Source organism: Pristiophorus japonicus, chromosome 12 (genome assembly GCF_044704955.1).
Source record: "Pristiophorus japonicus isolate sPriJap1 chromosome 12, sPriJap1.hap1, whole genome shotgun sequence".
Lineage (NCBI taxonomy): Eukaryota > Metazoa > Chordata > Chondrichthyes > Pristiophoridae > Pristiophorus > Pristiophorus japonicus.
This window is the reverse complement of record NC_091988.1, coordinates 108,576,369-108,601,202: the sequence shown is the minus strand read 5'-3', so window position 1 is coordinate 108,601,202 and position 24,834 is coordinate 108,576,369. Positions and strand designations below refer to the sequence as shown.

Below are 24,834 nucleotides of genomic sequence, written 5' to 3'. Positions count from 1 at the left end.
TCAGAAAAAAATCAAAGAGCATGTTATTATTTAAATGGAGCAAGATTGCAAAGTGCTGCAGTACAGCGGGGACATGGGGGTCCCTGTGCATGAAACACAAAAGGTCAGTATGCAGGTACAGCAAGTGATCAGGAAGGCCAATGGAATCTTGGCCTTTATTGCAAAATTGATGGAGTATAAAAGCCGGGAAGTCTTGCTACAGTTATACAAGGTATTGGTGAGGCCACACCTGGAGTACTGCGTGCAGTTTTGGTTTCCATATTTACAAAAGGATACACTTGCTTTGGAGGCTGTTCAGAGAAGGTTCACCAGGTTGATTCCAGGGATGAGGGGGTTGATTTATGAGGAAAGGTTGAGTAGGTTGGGCCTCTACTCATTAGAATTCAGAAGAATGAGAGGTGATCTTATTGAAACGTATAAGATTATGAGGGGGCTTGACAAGGTGGATGCAGAGAGGATGTTTCCACTGATGGGGGAGACTAGAACTAGGGGGCATGGTCTTAGAATAAGGGGCCGCCCATTTAAAACTGAGATGAGGAGAAATTTCTTCTCTCAGAGGGTTGTAAATCTGTGGAATTCTCTGCCCCAGAGAGCTGTGGAAGCTGGGACATTGAATATATTTAAGGCAGAGATAGACAGATTTTTGAGTGATGAGGGAGTGAAGGGTTATGGGGAGCAGGCGGGGAAGTGGAGCTGAGTCCATGATCGGATCAGCCATGATCTTATTAAATGGCGGAGCAGGCTCGAGGGGCCAGGTGGCCGACTCCTGCTCCTATTTCTGATGTTTTTATTGTTAATGGACCCCTCTCCTCGGGTACTGCCCCCTTCCCTTCACCTCACCTCCCCCACAGCATTAACTGTTGTTCCCCCCCGGTGTACTCGAGCCGGACATCCATCGACTTGTGCACTCTGAGCCAATCAAGGGATCGGCGGGAAAGTGGAGTGAGGTCTCCATGGTGACAGCCCCCCCAGGGCCCGGTCTCCATGGTGACAGCCCCCCCAGGGCCCGGTCTCCATGGTGACAGCCCCCCCAGGGCCCGGTCTCCATGGTGACCGCCCGCCCCCCGCCCCCCCCGCTGACCTTGCTCCGTCGCTGCGCTCCCCGTGCGTGTTGTAATTGACGGTCAGGATCCGCACCGAGTCCCGGAGCACCACAGCTCCGCTCCGCAGGAACTCGAGCGTCCGGCGCACCGGGAAACGACCCTTCATCGGCATGGCTGCCCTCCGCACTGCGCCTGCGCACCTCCTCCCCCACCGCGCCTGCGCACCTCACCCCTCCCCCACACAACAGTTGTTATGAGCGACGAGCGATCCTGTGACTGTGAGGCGGTGAGTGGGACCGGCCGCGGGAACCAACAGGGAGAGGGCGGCACCGATAGAGCAACGGGCCGGACCTGCCGGATTGGGGAGTGAGGGTTAGGGCCTGGGATAGGGATAGGGAGGTGGAGGTGGAGGGATGGCCCATTGGGGAGTGAGGGTCAGGCCTGGGATCGGGAGGTGGAGGGATGGCCCAGTGCGGAGTGAGGATCAGGCCTGGGATAGGGAGGTGGAGGGATGGCCCAATGTGGAGTGAGGGTTAGGGCCTGGAATAGGGAGGTGGAGGGTTGGCCTATTGGGGAGTTAGAGCAGAGTGACGGTAATCTCAGGGATTGGAGGACACGGGGCCCTCTGAAATGCTCAGTCGGCCACACCAGGAGCTGGACCACACGAAGGGGTCCAAGCTGGTTATGGCCTTGAGGCGGTGTCACCGTCTGAGTGCTGATTTTAGCGCCAGGCGGTAGGTGCCGCCTCAAACTGCAGCGGTAAAAAGTGGCGTTGCATGCTCATCCTCGGGCACCAACGGGCGGGAGCTCGGGAGCAGACTCAATTTCATAACTGGAAACTGCCGGCATACTGTGTGAAGAAAATAAAACCTAAAACTTCTCCGATCCACACACACACTTCCCCACCTTGCTCTCTGGGTGATTGTGTCTGAGATCTGCTATGTTTTCACCACTTTTTTCAGGCTGTAAAATTGCCTGCTGGGAAGGCCGTTGTTGAAACCAGATATCGCGACGGTGGCGTTGATGATGTCACCACGCGGGTGGCGTTAGAGGGCTCAGCGTTACCTCTTGGCACCTCTTCCAAAGACCCAACCGAATTTCTCCAGAGGCATGGACGCCGCGGACAGCTGACAGTTGGCCTTTTCCGCACCGTTTGCCGCCTCCCGCCAGCAGTAACAGGCAGTGTAAGAAACCAAATTGCAACCCCTAAATGTCGGTTAAAGATTTCCAGTAAGAGTATCAGCTCTTAGTACAGGAGGTCTGGGAGATGGGCAGATTGGGATGAGTTTAATAAAAAGGCCATAAAGGGGAACCAGTTGATGATGGCATATTTGGATTTCCAGAAGGCATTTGACAAGGTGCCACATAAAAGGTTACTGCACAACATAAAAGTTCACGGGCTTGGGGCTAATATATTAGCATGGATAGAGGATTGGCTAACGAACAGAAAACGGAGAGTCAGGATAAATGGTTCATTCTCAGGTTGGCAATCAGTAACCAGTGGAGTGCCGCAGGGATCAGTGCTGGGACCCCAACTATTTACAATTATATTAACGACTTGGAGGAAGGGACCGACTGTAACATAGCCAAGTTTGCTGACAATACAAAGATGGGAGGAAAAGCAATGTGTGAGGAGGACACAAAAAATCTGCAAAAGGATATAGACAGGCTAAGTGAGTGGGCAAAAATTTGGTAGATGGAGTATAATGTTGGAAAGTGTGAGGTTATGCACTTTGGCAGAAAAAAAAATCAAAGAGCAAGTTATTATTTAAATGGAGAAAGATTACAAAGTGCCGGAGTACAGCGGGACCTGGGGGTATTTGTGCATGAAACACAAAAGGATAGTATGCAGGTACAGCAAGTGATCAGGAAGGCCAATGGAATCTTGGCCTTTAGTGCAAAGGGGATGGAGTATAAAAGCAGGGAAGTCTTGCTACAGTTATACAGGGTATTTGTGAGGCCACACATGGAATACTGCATGCAGTTTTGCTTTCCATATTTACGAAAGCATATACTTGCTTTGGAAGCAGTTCAGAAAAGGTTCACTCAGTTGATCCTGGGGATGAGGGGTTTGATTTATGAGGAAAGGTTTAGTAGGTTGGGCCTCTACTCATTGGAATTCCGAAGAATGAGAGGTGATCTTATCGAAACGTATAAGATTATGAGGGGGCTCCACAAGATGGATGCAGAGAGGATGTTTCCTCCGATGGGGAGACTAGAACTAGAGGGCATGATCTTAGAATAAGGGGCCACCCATTTAAAACTGAGATGAGGAGAAATTTCTTCTCTCAGAAGGTTGTAAGTCTGTGGAATTCACTGCCTCAGAGAGCTGTGGAAGCTGGGGCATTGAGCGATAAGGGAATAAAGGGTTATGGGGAGCGGGCAGAGAAGTGGAGCTGAGTCCATGATCGGATCAGCCATGATCTTATTAAATGGCGGAGCAGGCTTGAGGGGCCGTATGGCCTGCTCCTGCTCCTATTTCTGATATTATGTTATATAACCGCTGTCCCTATTGTTTTTTTTCTGTTAGTTTCTTTCTCTCATGGCAGTTGTCGATGATTCTGCCATTTCCATTTCCACCCTAACTAGACCCATCTTTTGTTTCATAACTTGTCCCATTACCATCTCCATTTTCCTCGCACCATTATCTATTTTGTCTCTTTATCACAGACCTTCCCATTTGTTCTTTCCTCCCCTTATTGCTGCCCCTACACTTGTTTAAAATCTGTTACATCGAACTTTGTCCAGTTCTGACCTGGAACGTTAACTCTGTCTCTCTGCACAGATGCTGCCTGACCCGCTGAGTATTTCCAGCAGTTTCTGTTTCGGGGTGACTCCTGCCGGCAAACCACAAGCTGTGCACCAGGATTCTGCACATTACTGTCCGATCCCAAATTAAAAAATTACCGCACCACAACAGATGGAGGATTTGAGATTTGCTGCAGCACATTCCTGATAAAGTTTCATTAATGTTACTGTGGTTGGGTTAATGAACCACAGACATTTACAGCACGGAAGGAGGTCATTTTGGCCCATCGCATCCGTACCGACCAACCGACCAAGAGCTATTCAACCTAATCCCACTTTCCAGCTCTAGCACTTCAGCTGTACATGCAAGTGCAGTTTAAATGTGGTGAGGGTTTCTGCCTCTACCACCCTTTCAGGCAGTGAGTTCCAGACCCCACCACCCTCTGGGGGTAAAGATTTCTCCTCCAATTCTCTTTCAATCTCCTACCAATTACTTTAAATCTATGCCCCCTGGTTGTTGACCCCTCCGCTAAGGGAAATAGGTCCTTCCTGTCCACTCTATCTAGACCCCTCATAATTTTATACACCTCAATAAGGTCTCCCCTCAGCCTCCTCTGTTCCAAAGAAAGCAACCCCAGCCTATCCAATCTTTCCTCATCGCTAAAATTCTCCAGTCCAGGCAACATCCTCGTAAATCTCCTCTGCACCCTCTCTAGTGCAGTCATATCTTTCCTGTAATGTGGTGACCAGACCTGCACGCAGTACTCTAGCTGTGGCCTAACTAGTGTTTTATGCAGTTCAAGCATAACCTCCCTGCTCTTGTATTCTATGCCTCAGCTAATAAAGGCAAGTATTCCGTATCCCAGATCGGAGGCGGGAGCTCGAGGTGTTGGTGAGGCCTATAAAGGCCCGGCGGCAGAGGAGAGGCGGGAGCTCGAGGTGTTGGTGAGGCCTATAAAGGCCCAGCGGCAGAGGAGAGGCGGAAGCTCGGGGTGCTGCAGCTGGGAGGGAAGGCAAAAAAAGTAGAAAGAAATCAAAAGGTGACGTCACAGCCAAGGGGGTAAGTGATTGGCTGGTGATTGGTGAGTAGCTTTTCTTTTTATTTTTTATATCAGTAAGTACCAATTTAAGGGTATCTAAGGGTTAATCATGGCAGGCGAGCTCGGTCACATGATATGCTCCTCCTGTACTATGTGGGAACTCAGGGACACTTCCGGTGTCCCTGACGACTACATCTGCGGGAAGTGTATCCGCCTCCAGCTCCTGACGGTCCGTGTTGCGGATTTGGAGCTGAGGGTGGATTCACTCTGGAGCATCCACGATGCTGAGAATGACGTTAGTAGCACGTGTAGCGAGTTGGTCTTACCGCAGGTGAAGGGTCCACAGCCAGCTAGGGAATGGAAGACCAGCAGGAAGAGCAGTGCAAGGAAGGTAGTGCAGAGGTCCCCTGCGGTTATTCCCCTGCAAAACAGATACACCGCTTTGGGTACTGTTGAGGGGGATGACTCATCAGGGGAGGGCAGCAGCAGCAACCGTGGCTGGCTCTGTTGCACACGAGGGCAGGAAAAAGAGTGGGAGAGCAATAGTGATAGGGGATTCAATTGTAAGGGGAATAGATAGGCGTTTCTGCGTCCGCAACCGAGACTCCAGGATGCGGGTGCAGGACATTCTAAAAAGGGAGGGAGAACAGCCAGTTGTCGTGGTGCACATTGGTACCAACGACATAGGTAAAAAAAGGGATGAGATCCTACGAGACGAATTTAAGGAGCTAGGAGCTAAATTAAAAAGTAGACCCTCAAAAGTAGTAATCTCGGGATACTACTAGTGCCACGTGCTAGTCAGAGTAGGAATCGCAGGATAGCGCAGATGAATACGTGGCTTGAGCAGTGGTGCAGCAGGGAGGGATTCAAATTCCTGGAGCATTGGAACAGGTTCTGGGGGAGGTGTGACCAGTGCAAATCGGACAGTCTGCACCTGGGCAGGATCGGAACCAATGTCCTCAGAGGAGTGTTTGCTAGTGCTGTTGAGGAGGAGTTAAACTAATATGGCAGGGGGGTGGGAACCAATGCAGGGAGACAGAGGGAAACAAAAAGGAGACAAAAGCAAAAGACAGAAAGGAGATGAGTAAAAGTGGAGGGCAGAGAAACCCAAGGCAAAAAACAAAAAGGGCCACTGAATATAAAGGGGCTGCAGGAGGGGTCAAAACTAAAAATCATGGTTTAAAAACTAGGATTAAAACACTCTACCTAAATGCACACAGCATTCGAAATAAAGTAAATGAGTTGACGGCACAAATCATTACAAATGGGTATGATTTGATGGCCATTACAGAAACATGGTTGCAGGGTGGCCAAGACTGGGAATTAAACATACAGGGGTATCTGACGATTCGGAAAGATAGACAAGAAGGGAAAGGAGGTGGGTAGCTCTGTTAATAAAGGATGATATCAGGGCAGTTGTGAGAGACGATATTGGCTCTAATGAACAAAATGTTGAATCATTGTGGGTGGAGATTAGAGATAGTAAGGGGAAAAAATCACTGGTGGGCGTAATTTATAGGCCCCCAAATAATAACTTCACGGTGGGGCGGGCAATAATCAAGGGAATAATGGAGGCATGTGAAAAAGGAACGGCAGTAGTCATGGGGGATTTTAACCTACATATCGATTGGTCAACTCAAATCGCAGGGGGTAGCCTGGAGGAGGAATTCATAGAATGCATACGGGATTGTTTCTTAGAACAGTATGTAACAGAACCTACAAGGGAGCAAGCTATCTTAGATCTGGTCCTGTGTAATGAGACAGGAAAAATAAATAATCTCCGAGTAAAAGATCCTCTCGGAATGAGTGATCACAGTATGGTTGAATTTGTAATACAGATTGAGGGTGAGGAAGTTGTGTCAGAAACGAGCGTACTATGCTTAAACAAAGGGGACTACAGTGGGATGAGGGCAGAGTTGGCTAAAGTAGACTGGAAACACAGACTAAACGGTGGCACAATTGAGGAACAGTGGAGGACTTTTAAGGAGCTCTTTCATAGTGCGCAACAAAAATATATTCCAGTGAAAAAGAAGGGCGGCAAGAGAAGGGATAACCAGCCGTGGATAACGAAGGAAATAAAGGAAAGTGTCAAATCAAAGACCAATGCGTATAAGGTGGCCAAGGTTAGTGGGAAACTAGAGCATTGGGAAAATTTTAAGCAACAGCAAAGAATGACTAAAAAAGCAATAAAGAAAGGGAAGATAGATTACGAAGGTAAACTTGCGCAAAACATAAAAACAGATAGTAAAAGCTTTTACAGATATATAAAACGGAAAAGTAAATGTTGGTCCCTTAGAAGATGAGAAGGGGGATTTAATAATGGGAAATGTGGAATTGGCTGAGACCGTAAACAATTATTTTGCTTCGGTCTTCACAGTGGAAGACACAAAAACCATGCCAAAAATTGATGGTCACAGGAATGTGGGAAGGGAGGACCTTGAGACAATCACTATCACTAGGGGGGTAGTGCTGGACAGGCTACTGGGACGCAAGGTAGACAAGTCCCCTGGTCCTGATGAAATGCATCCCAGGGTATTAAAAGAGATGGCGGAAGTTATAGCAGATGCATTCGTTATAATCTACCAAAATTCTCTGGACTCTGGGGAGGTACCAGCGGATTGGAAAGCAGCTAATGTAACGCCTCTATTTAAAAAGGGGGGCACACAAAAGGCAGGTAACTATAGGCCGGTCAGTTTAACATCTGTAGTGGGGAAAATGCTTGAAACTATCATTAAGGAATAAATAGCGGGACATCTAGATAGGAATAGTGCAATCAAGCAGACGCAGCATGGATTCATGAAGGGGAAATCATGTTTAACTAACTTACTGGAATTCTTTGAGTATATAACGAGCATGGTGGATAGAGGTGTACCGATGGATGTGGTGTATTTAGATTTCCAAAAGGCATTCGATAAGGTACCACACAAAAGGTTACTGCAGAAGATAGAGGTACGCGGAGTCAGAGGAAATGTATTAGAATGGATAGAGAATTGGCTGGCAAACAGAAAGCAGAGAGTCGGGATAAATGGGTCCTTTTCCGGTTGGAAATCGGTGGTTAGTGGTGTGCCACAGGGATCGGTGCTGGGACCACAACTGTTTACAATATACATAGATGACCTGGAAGAGGGGACAGAGTGTAGTGTAACAAAATTTGCAGATGACACTAAGATAAGTGGGAAAGCGGGTTGTGTAGAGGACACAGAGGCTGCAAAGAGATTTGGATAGGTTAAGCGAATGGGCTAAGGTTTGGCAGATGGAATACAATGTCGGAAAATGTGAGGTCATCCAACTTGGGAAAAAAAACAGTAAAAGGGAATATTATTTGAATGGGGAGAAATTACAACATGCTGCGGTGCAGAGGGACCTGGGGATCCTTGTGCATGAATCCCAAAAAGTTAGTTTGCAGGCGCAGCAGGTAATCAGGAAGGCAAATGGAATGTTGGCCTTCATTGCGAGAGGGATGGAGTACAAAAGCAGGGAGATCCTGCTGCAACTGTATAGGGTATTGGTGAGGCCGCACCTGGAGTACTGCGTGCAGTTTTGGTCACCTTACTTAAGGACGGATATACTGGCTTTGGAGGGGATACAGAGACGATTCACTAGGCTGATTCCGGAGATGAGGGGGTTACCTTATGATGATAGATTGAGTAGACTGGGTCTTTACTCGAAGGATGAGGGGTGATCTTATAGAAACATTTAAAATAATGAAAGGGATAGACAAGGTAGAGGCAGAGAGGTTGTTTCCACTGGTCGGGGAGACTAGAACTAGGGGGCACAGCCTCAAAATACGGAGGAGCCAATTTAAAACCGAGTTGAGAAGGAATTTCTTCTCCCAGAGGGTTGTGAATCTGTGAAATTCTCTGCCCAAGGAAGCAGTTGAGGCTAGCTCATTGAATGTATTCAAGTCAAAGATAGATAGATTTTTAACCAATAAGGGAATTAAGGGTTATGGGGAGCGGGCGGGTAAGTGGAGCTGAGTCCACGGCCAGATCAGCCATGATCTTATTGAATGGCGGAGCAGGCTCGAGGGGCTAGATGGCCTATTCCTGTTCCTAATTCTTATGTTCTTATGTTCTATTATGTCTTCGTATCTTTCTCTCCACAGATGCTGCCTGACCCGCTGAGATTTCCAGAATTTTTTGTTTTTATTCCAGATTCCAGCATCCGCAGTATTTTGCTATTGCTTTCATTTCTACCTGTCCTGATAACTTCAGGGATCTGTGGACATGCACTCCAAGGTTCCTCTGTTTTTCCACACATCTCAGTATACTACCATTTATTGTGTATTCCCTTGCCTTGTTAGCCCTCCCCAAATGCATTACCTCACACATCTCCAGATTGAATTCCATTTGCCACTGTTCTGCCCGTCTAACCAGTCCATTGATATCTTCCTGCAGTCTACAGCTTTCTTGGAACATAAGAAATAGAAGCAGGAGTAGGCCATTCAGCCTGTCGAGCCTGCTCCGCCATTCAATAAGACCATGGCTGATCTGATCTTGGCCTTAACTCCACTTCCCCGCCTGCTCCCAATAACCCTTGACTCCCTTATCTTCATTATCAACCACACGGTCAATATTTGTATCATCTGTAAACTTCTTAATCATACCCCCTACATTCAAGTCTAAATCATTGATGTATACCACAAAAAGCGAGGGACCTGGTACTGAGCTCTGCGGAACCCCACTGGAAACAGCCTTCCGGTCACAACAGCCATCAACCATTACCCTTTGCTTCCTGCCTCTGAGCCAATTTTGGATCCAGCTTGCCACTTTGCCCTGGATCCCAGGGGCTTTTACTTTTGTGACCAGTCTGCCATGTGGGACCTTATCAAAAGTCTTGCTAAAATCCATTTACACTACATCAAACGCACAACCCTCATCGACCCTCCTTATAACCTCCTCAAAAACTGCAATCAAGTTAGACACAACCTTCCCTTAACAAATCCATGTTGACTGTCCTTGATTAATCTGTGTCTTTCTAAATGAGGATTTATCCTGTCCCTCAGAATTTTTCCACTTATTTTCCCATCACTGAGGTTAGGCTGACTGGCCTGTAATTACTCGGTCTATCCCTTTCTCCCTTTTTAAACATAAATACAACATTAGCAGTCCTCTGGCACCACACCTGGAGCCAGAGAGGACTGGAAAATGATGGTCAGAGCCTCTTTTGCTTCTCTTAACAGCCTGGGATACATTTCATCCGGGCCTGGGGATTTATCCACTTTCAAAGCTGCTAAACCCCTTAATGCTTCCTCTCTCACTTTTATTTCATCTAATATTTAACACTCCTCCTCCCTGATTGCAATGTCTGCATCGTCCCTCTCTTTTGTGAAAACCAATGCAAAGTATTCATTAAGAACCATACCCACTTCTTCCGCTTTCATATACAGGTTATCTTTATGGTCTCTAATCTCACTCTTTCTTTAGTTATCCTCTTTATGTATTTACAAAACATCTTTGGGTTTTCCTTGATTTTACTTGCCAGTATTTTTTCGTGCTCTCTCTTTGCTTTCCTAATTTCCTTTTTAATTTCACCCCTGCATTTTCTATACTTCTTTAGAGTTTCTGCAGTATTGAGCCCTTGGTATCTGTCATAAGTCTCCCTTTCTTTCTTTATCTGACCTTGTATGCCCCTTGACATCTAGGGGGTTCTAGATTTGTTAGATCCACACTTTTTCTTTAAGGGAACATACTTGCTCTGAACCCTCAGGATCTCCTCCTTGAATACCTCCCACAGCTCTGACACTGATTTACCTTACGGTAGCTGTTTCCAGTCCACCTTGGCTAAATCCCATCTCAGCTTAGCAAAATTGGCTTTTCCTTAATTGAGAACTTTGATTCCTGGTCTATTTTTGTCCTGAATTATGATCACCAGCACCAAAATGCTCTGGCACTGATACCCCTTCCACCTGCCCAGCTTCATTCCCTAAACCTAAGTCCAGAACCACCCCCTCCCTTGTTGGGCTTGCTACGTACTGGCTAAAAAAATTCACCTGAATGCATTTTAAGAATTCTGCATCATCTATACCTTTCACACTAATTCTATCCCAGTTAATATTAGGATAGTTGAAATCCCCAGCTATGACTGCCCTATTGTTTTTGCACTTCTCAGAAATTTGGCCTCATATTTGCTCTTCTATCTCCCTCTGACTGTTTGGGGGTCTATAGTACACTCCCAGCAGTGTGATCACCCCCCCCCCCCTCCTTTTTTACCCCCCTCTCTATCCCGTCTGAAAACCCAGTAACCAGGAATGTTGAGCTGCCATACCTGCCCCTCTTTCAGCCATTCTCAGTAATAGCTATAATATCATGCTCCCACACGTCTATCTGTGCTCTCAGCTCATCTGCCTTACATTGAAGTATATACCATTTAGCACGGCCAAATTCCCTTGTTGTCTATTTTCTAGCCTGTTTCCTCTGCCTTCCAAATTCACTTTCTAATTTTCTGCCTTCCATTTCGAGCTTTGCTTCTCTCCCTACTGAATATATTCTCAGGTTCCCATCCCCCTGCCAAGCTAGTTTAAACCCTCCCCAACAGCACGAGCAAACCCCCACCCCCCCAACGAGGATATTGGTCCCGGTTCTGTTGAGGTGCAACCCGTCTGGCTTGTACAGGTCCCACCTCCCCCAGAAAAGGTCCCAATGCCACAGGAATCTAAAGCCCTCCCTCCTGCACCATCTCTCCAGCCATGCTTTCCTCGTATTTCTGTACTCACTAGCATGTGGCACTGGGAGTAATCCGAGATTACAACTTTGAGGTCCTGCTTTTTAATCACTTTCCTCGCTCCCTAACATCTGCCTGCAGGACCTCATCCCTCTTTCTACCCATGCCGTTGGTACTGATATGGACCACAACCTCTGGCTGTTCACCCTCCCCCCCACAGAATGACCTGCAGCCGTTCAATGACATCCTTGACCCTGGCACCAGGGAGGCAACATACCATCCTGGAGTCACCTGTCTGCTCTCCTGACTAAGTCATCATCATCATCATAAGACCCTCGAATAGAGGATGACTTGCTTCCACGCCAAAATATTCACAGGTGTTTCATTGATGGACCTATTATTCCAGATCCCGAACTACATCATGAAGGGTGGAAGATGCCTGTGCGTGGATTTTGTTAACGTGTGGTGACCATTGCACACCAGCCACCACATGGGCTTGACAGAGCGAGGTCTTGGTTCAATGGCAAGGATTACCCAAGACTAACTGGAGACCAGCTCTGCTGCACAGACCGAGCGCGCACACATATCGCAGTGTGGGCTGGCCCGTGCCCAGAATCATAGACGTTTACAGCACAGAAGGAGGCCATTTCGGCCCATCGTGTCCGCGCCGGCCGACAAGCGGCTACCCAGCCTAATCCCACTTTTCAGCTCTAGGTCCATAACCTTACAGGTTATGGCACTTCAAGTGCACATTCAAGTACTTTTTAAATGTGGTGAGGGTTTCTGCCTCTACCACCCTTTCAGGCCGTGAGTTCCAGACCCCCACCACCCTCTGCGTGAAGACATTTCCCCTCAAATCCCCTCTAAACCATCTGACTTTAAATGTATGTCCCCTGGTTGTTGACCCCTCTGCAAAGGGAAATAGGCCCTTTCTATCCACTGTATCTGGGCCCCTCGGAATTTTACACACCTCAGTGAGGTCTCCCTTCAGCCGCCTCTGTTCCAATGAAAATAAATCCAGCCTATCTGTCCTCATAGCTTAGATTCTCCACTCCCAGCAACATCCTCGTAAATCTCCTCTGTACCCTCTCCAGTGCAATCACGTCCTTCTTGTAATGTGGTGACCAGAACTGGACGCAGTATTCCAGCTGTGGCCTAACCATTGTTTTATACAGTTCAAGCATAACCTCCCTTCTCTTGTATTCTATGCCTCGGCTAATAAAGGCACATATTCCGTATGCCTTCTTAAACATCTTATCTACCTGTCCTGCTACATTCAGGGATCTGTGGACATGTACTCCAAGGTCCCTTTGTTCCTCTACACTTCTCAGTGTCCTACCATTTATTGTGTATTCCCTTGCCTTGTTAGCCCTCCCCAAATGTATGACCTCACACTTTTCCAGATTGAATTCCATTTGTCACTGTTCTGCCCACCTGACCAGTTCATTGATATCTTCCTGCAGTCCGCAGCTTTCTTCTTCATTATCAACCACACATCCGATTTTAGTATCATCTGAAAACTTCTTAATCATACCCCCTACATTCAAGTCTAAATCATTGATGCATATCACAAAGTGGAACCCCACTGGAAACATCCTTCCTGTCTCCGAGTCAATTTTGATCCAACTTGCCACTTTGCCCTGGATTCCATAGGCTTTTACTTTTGTGACCAGTGTGCCACGTAAACCTTATCAAAAAGTTTGCTAAAATCCATATACACTACATCATATGCTTTGCCTTCATCGACCTTCCTGGTTACCTCCTCGAAAAATGTAATCAAATTAGTCAGGCACGACCTTCCCTTAACAAATCCATGCTGACTAGCCTTGATTAATCCGTGTCTTTAGCCTGTCCTTCAGGATTTTTCCAATAATTTTCCCACCACTGAGGTTAGGCTGATTGGCGTATAATTACTCAGTCTATCCCTTTCTCACTTCTTAAACAAAGGTACCACATTAGCAGTCCTCCAGTCCTCAGGCAGCATACCTGAAGCCAGAGAGGATTGGAAAATGATCGTCAAAGCCTCTGCTATTTCCTTTTTTGCTTCACTTAGCAGCCTGGGATACATTTCATCCGAGCCTGGGGATTTATCCACTTTCAAAGCTGCTAAACTCCTTAATACCTCCTCTCTCTATGTTTATTTCATCTAATTTTTCACACCACTTCTCCTCGATAGTAGTGTCTGCATCGCCCCTCTCTTTTGTGAAAACACGCAAAGTAGTCATTAAGAACTATACTCACATCTTCTGCCTCCACACAGATTACCCTCGTGGTCTCTAATAGGCCCTGCCCTTTCTTTAGTTATCCGCTTGCTCTTAATATATTTAGAAAACATCTTCGGGTTTTCCTTGATTTTAATTGCCAAAAATTTTTCATGCTCTCTCTTTGCTTTCCTAATTTCCTTTTTAATTTCACCCCTGCACTTTCTATACTCTAGGGTTCCTGCAGTATTGAGCCCTCGGTATCTGTCATACGCTTCCCTTTTTTTTCTTTATCCTACTCTGTATGCCCCTAGACATCCGGGGGCCTCTAGATTTGTTAGTCCCACCCTTTTTCTTCAAGGGTACATGTTTGGCCTGAGCCCTCCGGATCTCCTCCTTGAATACCTCCCACTGCTCTGACACTGATTTACCTTACAGTAGCTGTTTCCAGTCGACGCTGGCCAAATCACATCTCAGCTTAGCAGAGTTGGCTTTTCCCCAATTTAGAACTTTTATTCCTGATCTATCCTTATCCTTTTCCATAACTACCTTAAATCTGACTGAATTATGATCAATAGCACCTAAATGCTCTCCCACTGATACCCCTTCCACCTGCCCAGCTTCATTCCCTAAAACTAAATCCAGAACTGCCCCCTCCCTTGTTGGGCCTGCTACATGCTGGCTAAAAAAGTTCTCTTGAATGTATTTTAAGAATTCTGCACTCTCTATAACCTTCACATGAATTTTGTTGCAATTAATATTAGGATAGTTGAAATCTCCTGCTATTACTGGCCTATAGTTTTTGCACTTCTCAGAAATTTGCCCACATTTTTCCCTTCTATCTCCCTCTGACTGGGGGTCTATAGTACACTTCCAGCAATGTGATCGCCCCTTTTCTTCAGTTCAACCCATATGGCCTTATTTGATGATCCTCCTAACATATCATCCCTCCTCACAGCTGTAATTGTTCCTTTAATCAATACTGCGACCCCCACCCCCCCTTTTTATCTCCTCCCTATCTTGTCTGAAGATCCTGTAATCAGGAATGTTGAGCTACCATACCTGCCCCTCATTTAGCCATGTCTCTGTAATAGCTATAATGTCATACTCCCAAGTGACTACCTGTGCTCTTAGCTCATCCGCCTTATTCGCTATAATCCTTGCATTGAAGTATATACCATTTAGTACAGCCAGACCTCCTTGTTGACTACTTTCCAGCCCTTGTTTCCTCTGTCCTTCAAACTCACCTACATTTTTGCTTTTCAATTCCAACTTTACTCCCCTCCCTACTGAATCTATTCTCAGGTTCCTATCCCCCTGCCAAGCTAGTTTAAACCCTCCCCAACATCACTAGCAACCCACCCCCTCCCCCGCGCGGATATTGGTTCTGGCTCTGTTGTGGTGCAACCCGTCCGGCTTGTACCGGTCCCACCTCCCCCAGAAGCAGTCCCAATGCCTCAGTGCTGCCCCTGGGCCCTCGCCTCTTCTGGGCCCCGAACACATCCCTCTACAGTCTCTCGCCGCTCCTTCATTCCGACCTCGCCGCTCCTGCTTTATCTGCCTAAACTCCAATCATTGACCTGCATCTAGGTGATAACTAACTAAGTATAATGTTACTGGTGAGATTTCCAGCTGTCTCAAAGGACAAACAATAACTTTTCAAATGAAATTCGAACTGTGACTTTATTTTTTAATGAATGGTCCTAACAGAATTCTCTAAATCCGCTTCTTTATTCCTCATTTTGAGATGTCCAGCGACAACAAACAAAGCGATCGGGGGAGAGGACGGGAGGGAGAGAGAACCTTGGGTGCGGCCGGTACAGAAATCTAATGAGACTTGGCATTTGAGTGTCGATTATAGGAAAGCTAACCAGTGTATTGATCAAAAAGCTCCTTTGGTCGCAGATCCCTCCACCATTTTTAATGCCCTCAAACCGGAACATAAATATTTCTCGGTTATAGATATGGTCAACGGATTTTGGTCGGTGCCTCTGGCACCGGAGGTTCGACAGTGGTTTGCTTTCACTGTCCAAGGACAACAGTATACTTGGACCCGGTTACCGCAGGGTTTCCACAACAGCCCTACGGTATTCCACATGGCTTTACAAAGCCATTTGCGAGAATTACCTCCACAGTCATCCAATATGTAGACGATATCTTGCTAGCTTCAAACATGGAAGAACAGCATGAACATTTATGAGCTTTGCTGGATCACCTTCAGCTGATAGGAAATAAAGCCAGCATCGACAAAGCACAAATATCCCAAGAAGAGGTTGTATACCTGGGACAAAAGATTTCACAGGGAAAGAGAGAACTTACCCAGGATAGAACTGCAGCCATTCAGGCTGCTAAAAAAACCACCACTATTCAGGAACTAAGGTCTTTTTTTGGGATTGTGTAACTTTAACAGAAATTGGATTGACTCCTTCACACAGCTTGCTTAGCCATTGAATGATATTTTAAAGGGGAAATGTGCCTCTAAAGAAGCCATCACCCTCACAAAAGAACAGCAAGAGGCCTTCCTGAGTTTGAAAAAGGCTTTGTGTTCAGTACAGGCTCTGGGAATCCCCGACAGTGGTAAGCCATTTACCCTGTTTGTCCATGAGAAAGAAGGATATATGACAGCTGTACTAACACAAGAACATGGGGATCGGCAAAGACCTGTTGGCTATTATTCGGCAAAACTGGATGCGGTAGCCCTTGGATGGGGAAGTTGCCTAAGGGCCATGGAAGCTACATGTCGAGCGGTAATGACCACTGCGGGTCTAGTCCTCGACCAAAAGCTGACTGTCAAGTGTCCCCACAACGTACATGCTTTGCTGTCTATGAATAGAATGTCTCGGGTGACGGCAGCAAGATGGACCCGCTGGACAGCAGTTTTGGAAGCTCCTAATCTCCATATCTTCCGGGCCAGCCCGGTTAATCCCACAACTATGCTCCCGATGTCAGAATCGAGGGAGCAAGAGGGGGGAGAATGTGAAGAGCATGACTGCGTGGAGATTTTAAAAGAAACAGAAGAAGCAGCCTTAGCAGCAGAGGAGCCTCTGCACAACCCAGACCTCATCCTGTTTACAGATGGTTCCTCCTTTGTGGACAATGGTACCAGAAAAGCAGGATGGGCAGTTACAACCTTATATGAGGTAGTGGCAAAAGGATGTTTACCCTCAGGAACGTCAGCACAACAGGCCGAGTTACGGGCCCTGTCAGAAGCATGTCGAATAGCAGAAGGACAGACAGCTAATGTCTACACAGATTCACGATATGCTTTTGGAGTCGCTCACAAATTTGGTCTGTTATGGCGGAAAAGAGGATTCATCACTGCTGCTGGTACACCTATCCGAAATGGAAAAGAAGTCCGAGACTTACTGGAGGCCATACAATTACCTCAGGAAGTGTCCATCCTGAAGTGTAAGGCCCATACCAAGAAAAATACCACAGAAGCACAGGGAAATGCCCTAGCCGACCAGGCAGCTAAAGATGCCGCCTCACAGGGCGTTCCCCCAGAAGAACCAACACAGATGTGCAGATTGAAAGCACTCAGGACTCTGACACGAGACCTTCAAACAATGCAAGGCGAGTGCTCCCGAGAGGAAAAATGGACATGGATTGAGGCAGGAATTAAGCTATGCGAAGATGGTGTCTGGAGACAAAGAGTTACCGACAAGCCAGTCACGCCACAAGTGTTTATGCCTTTTTTAGCCCAACAGATCCACTCGTGGGGATACTTGGCCTCACAACAGATGACGGCACGGTTCCAGAAAAGCTGGTGGGGTCGGGGATTTAAAAAACATGCCCAGCTGGTAACAGACGGCTGTGTGGTCTGCCAGAAAAATAATTCTGGACCAATCACGGTAATGCCCCAACTGAGGCCCCCTGCCCCTGTCAGACCATTCCAGCATCTGCAGGTTGATTTTTTTATATCTTCCTTCATGCCAAGGATACACTAACATTCTTGTCATGGTCAACAGATTCTCTAGATGGGTAGAAGCTAAAAGAGCCACAGCCAATCACACTGCAAAGGTCTTGTGTAAGGATTACATTCCCCGATGGGGAGTCCCGAGTAGTATTGACTCAGATCAGGGAACCCACTTCACAGGTGCTGTGTGCCAAGAAGTCTGTAGGTTACTGAACATTACATGGGATTTACATTGTCCTTCTCATCCACAATCATCAGGACAAGTGAACGAATGAATCGAACTCTGAAACAACAGCTTTCCAAATATCACCAAGAAGGAACACCATGGCCCCAGGCACTACCAATAGTGCTATGTAGCATTAGGGCAACCCCGAACAGAACTACAGGTCTAAGCCCATTTGAAATTATAACAGGAAGACCCATGTCGCTGCCAGGAACTATCGATTTACGGAAAGCTGATGTTCACTTAATGAGTGACACTTTGTTATCATACTGTCAGAACTTAACCAATGCTATTAGTTCTGTTTCCCGACAGTTATCGGCAGCTTGGGGTAATCCACCCGAAGGAGGACACGACATCATCCCGGGAGTCTGGGTGTATGTGAAAAAGTTGCATAAAGAACCTTTGGGTGCCAAGTGGGAGGGACCTTATCAAGTGTTATTGACCACCCAGGCAGCTGTTAAAGTCCAAGGAAAGAAAGCCTGGATCCACGCTTCACACGTTAAACGAGCACCCGTAACTGAAGCTGAAATCTAATAAGGACAATTACTTTTTGCGAAAATGTATAAATTTACTGTATTATTGATTGTAGGTATCCTAGGCATAGGCCTACTTCTTACTAGCCGACCCTCTGCACCAAAGGGAAATAGTAGCGTAGCAAGGGAATTACATGTAAATACCTTTTTATATATGTCATACATTTATGCCAAACAAGGTAACATTTCTAGTTGTTGGGTGTGTGCGCATATTCCTATTCACTCAAAGGGAGGGATTCCCTTGAGGCCAGTTCCCTTGAATATCTCGGAAATGGCTGAGTGGATAATTAATCAAAACAAAACAGGCAATGCGTTTCAGGATACGGAAAACTGGGCACGTAAATGGAAGTCAGCAGGTTACAATCTGACTACCTTTGAAGGGGGATACCAACCGTGCTACAATAATTCCAAACGGCTCCTATTTTTTGTTATCACTAATACAACGGGAATAGGAAGACCGGGGGAATCGGTCTGTCTGATTAGAAACATCAAAGGAGCCCAAAATATGGGGTATAGTAACTGCTCCCGGAATTATAACATAATCAAGCCACGGAACCATCCAAACTGGGCTGATGTGGGAATTCTTAACGTAACGGGGATTCTGAATAAAACAGATGGAAAAGCCTGGACAGGCCCGGAGTGTTGCTGACAAAGAAACAGCTAACATTCATTGCCTATAATAGCACCTATTGGGTGTGTGGCCACAAGGCCTACCCTTGGCTGCCCCAGAATTGGACGGGATCCTGCTATTTAGCCTATATTGTGCCATATATGTATCATATAAAGTCACTGTCGGAACATTTACACCGTCCTAAGAGAGCTATCACAGAAACAGAGAGGTTCTTTGCCATTCTGATTCCCAGGTATGGGACCGCCAGACTGGCAAGGAAATCCATTAACATGGCATCCGTTGTGGAATGGGTAGCCAATGATACCTCAGAGGCCCTCGTTAAAATCAATGCAGAAATGGTAGCAATCCGCACAGTAGCCCTACAGAATAGACTGGCCCTTGATTACATCCTGGCTGAAAAGGGAGGTACTTGCACCCTACTCGGAACTGAGTGTTGCACATATATCCCAGATAGCTCCGAAGAAATTACCCACTTAGCGGAGCATATCCAAAAGGAGGTAGAAAAACTTAAGCAACCCCCATCATTCACTTTGTGGAGCGGAGCCACTGAATGGCTTGGTTCAATAGGAACTTCATTGGTGGAAGGTTTAATTCTATTTGTTGTAATTGTTTTGCTTTTATATTGTTTGTTTATGTTGATTAAATGTTGTTGCGACCAGGCGGCTGTAGCTGCTGTCCCGCAGGTGAGACACCTTGCAGGTCCCAGCAGACCGTCTGTATGTGGCACAGGAGTATGTTATGCTTAAGGGAAGGTTGTTTACTGGTTGAATTAAGATATTGATTTGGATTAAATTGGAATAAGGTTAATTAACCTACTAAAACCAGACTTCCATTGTGGCCACGATGGAACTCGGGTTGGTGTAAATTTGTGTGGAAGCTACTAGTCCGGACATGTGGCGAAACACAACAAATTTTAGAAGGAAACTATATTAACATGTATGAAATTATTTTGTAGAATGTTTAACCAGTGATACCTGATGTTTTATGATTCAGTTTGTGAAAGAATCAAAGGGGGATTGATAGAGAATTCAAACAGGCTGCATTTAGACAGCCTGTGAAAATTCACAGACAACAAGTCAGAGATGCTACGTGAGTGGGAGAATGTTGCATTAAGTCATCAATCAACTTGACATTTTAGGACCCTTGGGTAGCAAGCCAATTAAAAGGTTAAAAGACCAATAAGATCAAAGAAGGCGAGTTCTTTTCTGTAAATTGATCCAGGTATAAGTACAGCCATTTTGACCATGTGGTCCCAGCAGGACAAAGACCTGGCTTAAAGCCAGAAGCTTGTTGCTCTCTTCCAGAAATAAAGTTACATTAAAACTACAATCGGAGTTCGTATTTCATTGGAAATTAAGAGATCTAACAGGTTGGGAGAGAGAAAATCAAGAAAGTAATTTTAACATCAGTTGTGGAAAAATGATGGGAATCAATAATCAGGGACAGAGTGAGCAAGTGTAACCTGATCAAAGATGTGTACAGGGTTGGTCATGTTTGACCTTTTGAGGAGGTCAGTAATAAGGCGGATAAAGGAATGCCTATGGATTTTATCTACAAGGACTTCCAGAAGGCATTCGATAAGTTTCCCCACAAGAGATTAATAACAAAAATAAAAGTGCATGGAGTTGGAGGTAACCCTGTGACATGGGTTGGTAATTGGTGGGAGGTAAGGGATAGAGAGTGGGATAAAGGGAATGCACTGTCGGGAGAGGTGGGATGTGTTCCCCAGGGATTGGTAAGCACTCCCTCAGTACTGCCACTCCCTCAGTACTGCCCCTCCCTCAGTACTGAGGCCTCAGCCCTTCACCACATACACCAGTCAATTGGATGAAGGAGTAGGGAGTTGTATGTTCAAGTTTTCATCGACACTGTTAGGAGTCAGAGTAAGTTATGTAGCTGTGAGCAAGAAATTACAAAGAGTCATAGACAGGCCCAACCATCTTCAGCTGCTTCATCAATGACCTTCCCTCCATCATAAGGTCAGAAGTGGGGATGTTCACTGATGACTGCACAATGTTCAGTGCCATTCACAACCCCTCGGATAATGGAGCAGTCCATGCCCGCTGCAGCAAGCTCTGAAAAACATTCAGGTTTGGGCTGTTCAGTGGCAATGAACATTTGTGCCACACAAGTGCCAGGCAATGACTATCTCCAACAAGCGAGAGTCTGACCACCACCCCTTGACATTCAACGTCATTATTGCCAAATCGCCAACATCAACCTCCTGGGGGTCACCATTGACCAGAAACTTAACTGCACCAGCCACATAAATACTGGCCACAAGAGCAGGTCAGAGGCTGGGTATGCTGCGGTGAGTGTCTCACCTCCTGACTCCCCAAAGCCTTTCCATCGTCTACAAGACACAAGTCAGGAGTGTGATGGAACACTCTCCACTTGTCTGGATGAGTGCAGCTCCAACAACACTCAGGAAGCTCAACATCCAGGACAAAGCAGCCGCTTGATTGACACCCCATCCACCACCTTAAACATTCACTCCCTCCACCACCGGCGCACCGTGGCTGCAGTGTGTACCATCTACAAGATGCACTGCAGCAACTCGTGTGAGGTCATCCACCTTGGGGAAAAAAACAGTAAAAGGGAATATTATTTGAATGGGGAGAAATTACAACATGCTGTGGTGCAGAGGGACCTGGGGGTCCTTGTGCATGAAACTCTTTTGAGTTTACCTGAAAAAAAACATAAACATTAAACCGTGCCACCCGCCTTGGATGACACAGCAGACATTTTCAAGGCCCCTTTTTTTTTGTTTGTTTTTTTGGGGGGCGCTAAAATCACATTTTTCCAAGTGCCCCCTATAAAAGGGGAGGGGGACACTAAAAGCACCAGCAATTTAAACAAATTAAACTTTAAAACGTAAAATCAAATTAAAATTTGGTTGCCGGGCGTGATGATGCACTCCAGTCCCTCCGGTGCCCACCTCTCGCGGAAGGCCGCGAGCGTACCGGTGGACACCGCGTGCTCCATTTCCAAGGACACCCTGGACCGGATGTAAGAGCGGAAGAGAGGCAGGCAGTCAGGTTGAACGACCCCCTCGACCGCCCGCTGCCTGGACCGGCTGATGGCTCCCTTGGCCGTGCCCAGGAGCAGTCCTACGAGGAGGCCTTCGGACCTACCCGCTCCCCTCCGCACAGGGTGCCCAAAGATCAGGAGAGTGGGACTGAAGTGCAGCCAGAATTTCAGGAGCAGCCCCTTCAAATAATGGAACAGGGTCTGCAACCTCGTGCACTCAATAAAAACATGGAACACGGACTCCTCCAGACCGCAGAAATTGCAGGCGGCCTGGGAGTCCGTGAACCGGCTTAAAAATTTGTTGCACGGCACTGCTCCGTGTACCACCCTCCAGGCCAAGTCCCCGATGAATAGTGGGAGGACCCCTGCGTAGAGTGCCCTCCATCGGGGACCCCCGCCTCCTCCGGACGGCAGGATGGTACGCCATGGCGTGTCCGGACGGCAGGCGAGGATGGCAAAGTTGAGAGTGTGCAGGAGCAGCCCGTACAGGAAACCCCTCCGCGCGGAACTGAAAGGCACGGAGGGGATTTCCCCGAGGCGGCTCAAGTTGTGAGGCGCCGGCTCCCGAGGGAGGTTCCGGGGTTTGGCGCCGATGAGGAATTCCGTCCGGACGGGGGTCAGTTCGGACGGGATCTCCCCACGTGCTTGAGCCTCCTCGATGCACCTAACGGAGTCAGGGCCCAGAGCTGTTTTTAGCGACTCGATGGCATCGGCCGCGTGGCAGACGTTGGCAGAATTTAGGCGCCGCGCCAGCGTGTCTGGCGCCATCCAGCCCGCTCCTCCGCCATCGAGCAGGTCCCTGACCCTGGTCACCTCACCAGCCACAGCCCTCTCTTCCGACCGCCGCATAAAACCTCGGTCGTGGAGGTACGGATTCCCGAGCAGCGGCTCCTGCAGGACGGCCGCCACTCCAGCCGGCGGAGAGCTGCGCTTGGTGGAGACTTTGTTCCACACCCTGATGAGTTCCTTGTAAAAGACAGGCAGCTCCCGGAGGGCGGTCCTGACACCCCCCAAGTTCACAAACAGGAGCTGCGTGTCGTAATTGAGGTCGCGCTGCTGGCGAAAGAAATACGTTGCCAGAGCGCACCACCTAGGAGGGGGCTCGACGTAAAGGTATCTCTGCAGGGTCTGAAGACGGAAAGTCGCGAGCTGGGCGCTGACGCACACCAACGACTGACCGCCCTCCTCAAGCGGGAGACTCAAGACCGCAGCAGAGACCCAGTGCTTCCTGTTGTTCCAGAAGAAGTCCACCAGCTTCTTCTGTATCTTGGCGACAAACGCAGAGGGAGGGGTCAAAGTGACCAGCCGGTACCACAACATTACGGCCACCAGCTGGTTTATGACTAGCGCTCGACCCCTGTAGGACAGCACTCGGAGCAGTCCTGTCCAGCGCCCTAGGCGAGCGGCGACCTTGGCCTCCAGCTCCTGCCAGTTCGCCGGCCAGGCTCCCTCGTCGGGGCTAAGGTAGACTCCCAGATAGAGAAGATGGGTCGTGCTCCAGGCAAAATGCCTGAGCTCCTCCGGCAGGGAGTCCACCCGCCACTGACCCACCAGGAGTCCGGAAAATTTCTCCCAGTTGATCCTGGCGGAGGACGCGGCCGAGTAAATCTCCTGGCACTCACGCATCCTCCGCAGGTCAGCGGGATCCTCTACCGCGAGGAGCACGTCATCGGCGTAAGCCGAGAGGACGACCTCCATGCCCGGCCCTTGCAGAGCCAGTCCCATCAACCTCATCCGCAAGAGGCACAGGAAAGGCTCCACGCAAACGGCGTATAACTGGCCGGACATGGGGCATCCCTGGCGCACCCCTCTCCTAAAGCGAAGGGGCGCCGTCAAGGACCCGTTAACCTTAATCAGACACTCCGCGGCGGCATACAAAAGTCGGATCCGGGCGACGAAATGCGTCCCGAACCCGAAAGCGCGCAGAGTTCCGAGCAGATAGTCGTGATCTACCCTGTCGAACGCCTTCTCTTGGTCGAGGGATAGGAAGGCGACCGACAGACCAGCCTCCTGGGAACAATGGATGAGGTCCCGGACCAGATGGATGTTATCGTGGATTGTCCGGCCCGGGACCGTGTATGACTGGTCGGGGTGGATCATGTGGTCCAGCACGGCACCAAGGCGAGCAGACATCGCCCTGGCGAAGATTTTGTAGTCCGTGCTGAGGAGGGAGACCGGGCGCCAGTTCTTCAGGAGGCGGAGATCGCCCTTCTTAGGCAGCAGAACGATGACTGCCCTGCGCCAAGAGAGGGGCATCTCCCCGGTCGCCAGACTTTCCCCCAGGACCCGCGCGTAGTCGCTCCCCAGGACGTCCCAGAATGCCCTGTGGAACTCCACGGTCAGCCCGTCCAGCCCCGGGGATTTTCCCCTCGAGAGCCAGGCTTAGCGGAGCTTCCAGATTTTCGGCGCCCTCCGGGCTGACCTTCGGCAGGTCCTCCCACGAAACTCTACGCGCTTCCTCGCTGGACGGATCCGGAGAGAACAGAGCCCCGTAATATTCACGGGCCCTGTTGTTGACGCCCTCCGGATCCGAGACGAGAGAGCCGTCGTCGGCCAGCAGCGTCAAGAGCTGCTTACGGATACTCTGCCTTTTTTCCAGCGAGTAGAAGAAGTGGGAGCCGCGGTCCAGATCCCGCAGGAACCGGATCCGCGACCTCACGAACGCGCCTCGGGACCCGACGAGCTGCAGGTCCTTCAGCGCGGCCTTCTTCGCTTCGTACACCGTCCGCAGAGCCGGGTCCTGGACGACTTGACCGAGATGGGATTCCAGGTCGAGCACCTCTTTTTCTAGGCCGATCGCCTCTTG

General features: G+C 48.2%; 2 protein-coding genes across 7 annotated transcripts in view; one reads left to right on the top strand and one right to left on the bottom strand.

Moving 5' to 3' along the window:
- The window catches only part of mrps25 (mitochondrial ribosomal protein S25), a 28,725-nt gene extending 27,479 nt beyond the window's left edge, over positions 1-1,246 (bottom strand). Inside the window, exon 1 of the mRNA XM_070895854.1 lies at positions 1,082-1,246. Within this exon, the coding sequence (XP_070751955.1) occupies positions 1,082-1,215 (134 nt within the window). The 5' untranslated portion in view covers positions 1,216-1,246. The remainder of the gene's footprint in view (positions 1-1,081) is intronic.
- Positions 1,104-20,327, top strand: LOC139277412 (uncharacterized). 6 transcript variants are annotated; one of them, XM_070895846.1, is made up of 3 exons: positions 1,104-1,329; positions 2,006-2,227; positions 4,658-20,327. In XM_070895846.1, exon 3 carries the CDS (start codon positions 16,314-16,316, stop codon positions 17,640-17,642), a length of 1,329 nt encoding a protein of 442 aa, XP_070751947.1. In that variant the 5' UTR covers positions 1,104-1,329; positions 2,006-2,227; positions 4,658-16,313; the 3' UTR covers positions 17,643-20,327. The 6 variants fall into 4 exon arrangements, with proteins under 6 accessions (XP_070751947.1, XP_070751952.1, XP_070751946.1 ...); XM_070895845.1 differs by having other exon boundaries at positions 4,629-20,327; XM_070895849.1 differs by lacking the exon at positions 2,006-2,227.
- Positions 20,328-24,834: the final 4,507 nt, after the last annotated feature.

Bases quoted from the DNA above. Each gene is read 5' to 3' on its own strand.
- LOC139277412 (XM_070895849.1), top strand. From the start codon at position 16,314: ATGACAGCTGTACTAACACAAGAACATGGGGATCGGCAAAGACCTGTT.